The sequence below is a fragment of the Momordica charantia genome (assembly GCF_013281855.1).
Source record: "Momordica charantia cultivar OHB3-1 chromosome 10 unlocalized genomic scaffold, Mcharantia_2.0 BLBB01000010.1, whole genome shotgun sequence".
Taxonomy (NCBI): Eukaryota; Viridiplantae; Streptophyta; class Magnoliopsida; order Cucurbitales; family Cucurbitaceae; genus Momordica; species Momordica charantia.
The window spans coordinates 7,662,978-7,667,788 of NW_028275158.1; the positions used below are offsets into that span (position 1 = coordinate 7,662,978).

At 30.0% G+C, this 4,811-nt stretch overlaps 1 protein-coding gene across 2 annotated transcripts; it reads right to left on the minus strand.

The window, feature by feature from the left end:
• Window positions 1–884: 884 nt before the first annotated feature.
• On the minus strand, window positions 885–4,162 carry LOC111012819 (pathogen-related protein-like). Of its 2 annotated transcripts, none has more exons than XM_088118505.1 (4): window positions 4,020–4,143; window positions 3,260–3,392; window positions 2,401–2,699; window positions 885–1,443 (listed from the first exon to the last, which is right to left on the minus strand). In XM_088118505.1, exons 1-4 carry the CDS (start codon window positions 4,023–4,025, stop codon window positions 1,288–1,290), a joined length of 594 nt encoding a protein of 197 aa, XP_087974631.1. In that variant the 5' UTR covers window positions 4,026–4,143; the 3' UTR covers window positions 885–1,287. The 2 variants fall into 2 exon arrangements, with proteins under 2 accessions (XP_087974631.1, XP_022142782.1); XM_022287090.2 differs by having other exon boundaries at window positions 887–1,443; window positions 3,959–4,162.
• Window positions 4,163–4,811: the final 649 nt, after the last annotated feature.

Sequence of the window (4,811 nt, forward strand, 5' to 3'; positions counted from 1 at the left end):
TATTGATTGGTCACAAAATTCATGGAGTGTTTCGAGTTTAGTCGAGAATAAATTTTCTTTTTATCTCTTGGTATTTGACTAAAATTTAATCTCCCATTCAAACTTTTTCTTTTGAGTCAAATCAAATTGTTTCATATAAGTGCTAGTGGAGTGGTCGTAATTGGGAGGTCAAAACCAAAGTGTTGCCAATGCCAAATCCCCTAAGTTTACACTGCCAAATGCCTGAACCTACTCAATATTGGGTCATCACGTAATCTTTAAATAATACAAGTAGTGTGACACGTAAGTGTTAAATAAACCAAAAAAAATTATTAACCTCATCCACATAAACTTAGGATGCATTTGATTGGTGATCTAAAAACGAAAATCTAAAAGCAACGAATTTAGTGAAAAACAGAGTTATATTATATGTTTTCAGTATTTTCAGATGTCTGTTTGGTAGCATATTTGTAAATTAAATCTCAATTTAAAAAATTGTTTAGCATGTTTAGTAATATATTAGTAAACTGGAGGTAGGTACCAACTAAATATTTAATCTAATCTAGAATAATATTAATTAATTTATTAATCATATATGTTATAAATTTTGCAAAATTATTATTTTACAATATTATATAATTTATATAATTTATATTGTTTAATTTTAACAAAAATAAAACGAATTTATAACCTGAAATATTATGTTATTGAAATTTTATCTTTTCTAATGTAGTTGTGCATTCATTCCAAATCCAAATCTAAAAAGAAAAAATTAAAAAATGTTTCTAGAATTTCATCTATTTGTATAATCACCCAATGTGAAAACAGCTCTAAAAAACAAATATGTAGTTAGTGAATCTAAAAACAATAAACATTATACTAAATAGGCTCTTAATTATCATTAAAATTTAAAAATACAAAAAGTTGAGTATCTTCACTGTGGATAATATTTGACCGTTCCCCAACACTCAGAATCAAATCTTGTCCTCTCACTATTGAAAAATTGACAACTCATTCATTTTTCTTTTCTTTTTTTAATTTGTTTTTACGTTTCCCTCCTAATTGTCAGGGGTGATAACAAAATTTGAAGGAGCTAAGTATTTTCCCTTGGTGCTCTGATGTCTTAGCCAGTGGTTCTTTGTTGTGGATATGTAAGAAAACCCCGTTTTTATCTAGGCATATATATATATATTTATTTATTTATTTATTTATTTATTTATTTGTATGTATCTGTAGAGACGACATTATTGAATAGATAGAAGTGAGTTACATAATATATATTTCAGACCAACTTTATTTTTTCAAAACCTAGTTTTTGAGCTTGGAGAATGGGCAGGCAGAGGCATCCGAAGCAGCTGAATGATTGTCATTTTTTGGGGTTTTTTTGCCCTTTAAAAGTGCTCCAAATAGCTCTCCTGGATCATAGTAGACATGAACTTCTTCAACCCCCATCCATGAATCTACCTGTCCAAATATTATACATAATAATCCGTCAACAAATTATTATAATTTCGATAGACCGAGCCTTTGTTCTTTGTTAAAGATCTCACATTGATAAAAGAACCTTACCTAAGTTTATAATAGACATGAGCTACTTCTCTCGTCACCAATTATATTGGTTTTGAGATGTAACCCTATGAATATTAATATGGTATACGGTATCAGAGTCTAAAAACTCAAACGAGATTGATGAACCAAAAGAGTCATGATCTTGAGAGGCATGTTAAGTATAATAGATATAAATTATCCTCTCATTACCAATTGGTTTTAGATGGAACATTATGAATATTAATACTCGTTTCTTGCATTCTACAAAGTTTTTGGAAAATGCTTTCTTTTAGTAGCTAGGAAATCATTTTAATGTTCGGTTCCAACTTTATTGAAAAGTGATGTTCGTGTAATTAAAAGTTATTTTCGATTATTAATGTCTAGTTTAAAAAATTGAACTAAAAATAATGGTTATTTTCTCGAGTGATTCACAGTTAATAAGTTGACAAAGATCAGCTCCCAAGGGAGTAATATATATATATATATATATATATATATAGGCTTGTTTTGGTTAAACAATCATATTCAATTTTCAATTTTTGGTCTGTTGTAAATGCGATCAAAGTCTCACGTTAGTCATAGAAGGCGAAAATCTTAGTATATAAGTTAGGGACACCATCTATATATAAAACAATAAGGCCTTTTGGGTGATATACCAAAAGCAAAGTCGTGAGGAGACCACCATACACATTTCCAATGTAATGATATTTAGTCCGCTTTGGACATAACCCTCATAACTTTGATCGCATTCCCAACAATCTCCACCTCGATCAAAAGACCATCGATGGAACTATGGTCGCACATTATCCAACATAATGATTCAAATAACATTAAAAAAAATTATTGATGTTGGATAATATATCTGGACTTTACCTTGAGAGTCATCATACCAAAGAATTGAATCAATTCACCAGTGGGGGAATGGTCTTTGTAAGGTCCTTCAAAGAAACCCCAATGCCTAAATTTGAAGGCAATCAAAGGAGGAGCTGAATAAACTTCTGTAACTTCCCATGCAAACCCTCTTGGAAAACAAGCCTTAAATTCTTCATGAGAAGATTCAAATGTCTCTTTCTCTGTATTGAAATATTGAAACTCTTTTGGTAGAGAACTCTTCAGCAATGCATTGAAGGGCCCAATCCTCGGTGTTTCTTCTCCAGACAGCCCCTCTCTTCCTATGCATACATACCGAAGAGAAAGATTAAAATATAATTTGAAAAGGTTAAAAAATACTATTTTTGTCCATGTACTTCTATTCTTGGTTCATTTTAGTCTCTGTACTTTGAAAATGTTCATTTTGGTCCCTATACTTTTAAAAAGTGATCATTTTAGTCTCTCTTCACAAGATAACACAAATTTTACACTTAATGGAAACAATTTAGTATAAAGTAATGTTTACATTGTAAGAAATATATTGATTATAATGTGGTGTTGAAATTGTGATAGAAAAAATAAAATGAAAGGACCAAAATGGTCACTGTTTAAAAGTACAGGGACCAAAATGAACATTTTCAAAATACAGGGACCAAAATGAACCAAAGTAGAAAATACAAGCATCAAAACAAACATCTTAAAAGTATAAGAACTAAAATAAACAAGAACTCAAAGTACAGAAACCTAACTAGTATTTTAACCGTTTAAAAATGTTAAACTGTAATAAAGTACTGTAAATTTGAAATATTGGAGAGTAAAACATATATTTAAGAAACAAATTAATTAAACAAACTAAGATTACCATTGACATAAAGCGTGAATTTCTGAGGGTTTATGGTCTTGAAATCCTGTAATCTAGTCTTGTTGTTAATCTCCACTTGCCATGATTTCACAGCATTTTGCACTGTTTCTTCCAGAGATCCTTTCGGCCACACCTACCATAAAACACAAAACAAATTAAACTAACAGATGATTAGTATTAGGTTACAAAACAATTTTAGTCCCTGTACTTTTGCTAAACTAACAATTTAGTCCATGAACTTTAATTTGTAACGATTTAGTCCTTGTACTTTCAAATTAGTAACAATTTAGTCTTTGAACTTTAACATGTAACAATTTAGTCCTTGTATGTTAAAGTTGGTAATGAATATTAGTTCTTATCTGAACTTTTTTTTGTTAAGTTTTCTTGTATGTATAGATCGATAAACTAAAGAAGGATCAAATATGTTTATAAATTAGAAAGATTAAATTGTTATATGATAAAATTTGACACTTAATTTTAATAAAATTTTTACTATAGAGACTAAATTGTTACAAATTTTAAACTCAGGGACTAAATTGTTACTTTAGTGAAAGTAAAGGATCAAATGTATTTTTTAACCCAAAAAAAATAAAATAAAAAACATAATTAATTACAAAATACTTAAGTTTTTTAATAAATTTGAAAATGAGAAAAAAAAAAGGAAATTTTTCCTGGCCCTTAGAAATAGACCTAACTAACCTTGGTTCTTCCCTCTTCAAAGAGGTGATCAACAATTTCATAAGAGGGAGGCTTCCCATACCTCCATTCAATAGTGGGATCCTCCAAATGCAAAGAAGCTCTGAACTTATCAGGAAGAATATTGGTTGCAATGGAGGTTCCCTCATTGACTACATTGTTAATGGATTCCATAATTTCCTTTCTTCAACTAAATAATAAGATGTGATGGTGGTGGGGTGGAGGATATAGTGGCCACTAATGATGGCGTTTTATAGTTGCAAGATGATGTGATAACTCTGGTACTCCTGATTCTGACCTTTCAATTTTGTATCTAACGAGTTTTTTAAAAATATTTAATAAATCAAAAACCTAGTAGATATAAAATTGATAATGTAGTCAAAAGTGAGCATAGTTCAACAATAATTGATATATATCTTCAATCAAGAGGTCGTGAGTTCAATCTTCCACCATCACCCTCACATGTTGTACTAATGAATTTATTAGAATACCGAAAGTTGTTGAGATATCCGTATATGAATTAAATATGGTTTATTCATCTTTATCGGAGCGGGAGGTCGTGTGTTCGACATTGTTATTTCCTCCTCATTTGATTTCCACTTGTTGGGTTAGCCATATTATAGGAATTACTATCAAACAAATACGAGAATCTAGATACCTATTCTATCCTACGAAAATTTTAGATATTTTGTAAATATTTGTTATAAATGGTATAGCAATGTCAATACTCCTTTTTATTTTGGCGGCCCTACAACTTGATTTTCTCTCTTTCCCAACTTTTCAAATGACCTTTTATGGCCCATTTGGTTTATGGGAATGAGTAGGTTTGAATGGGAAATGCACTTATTATCACTTT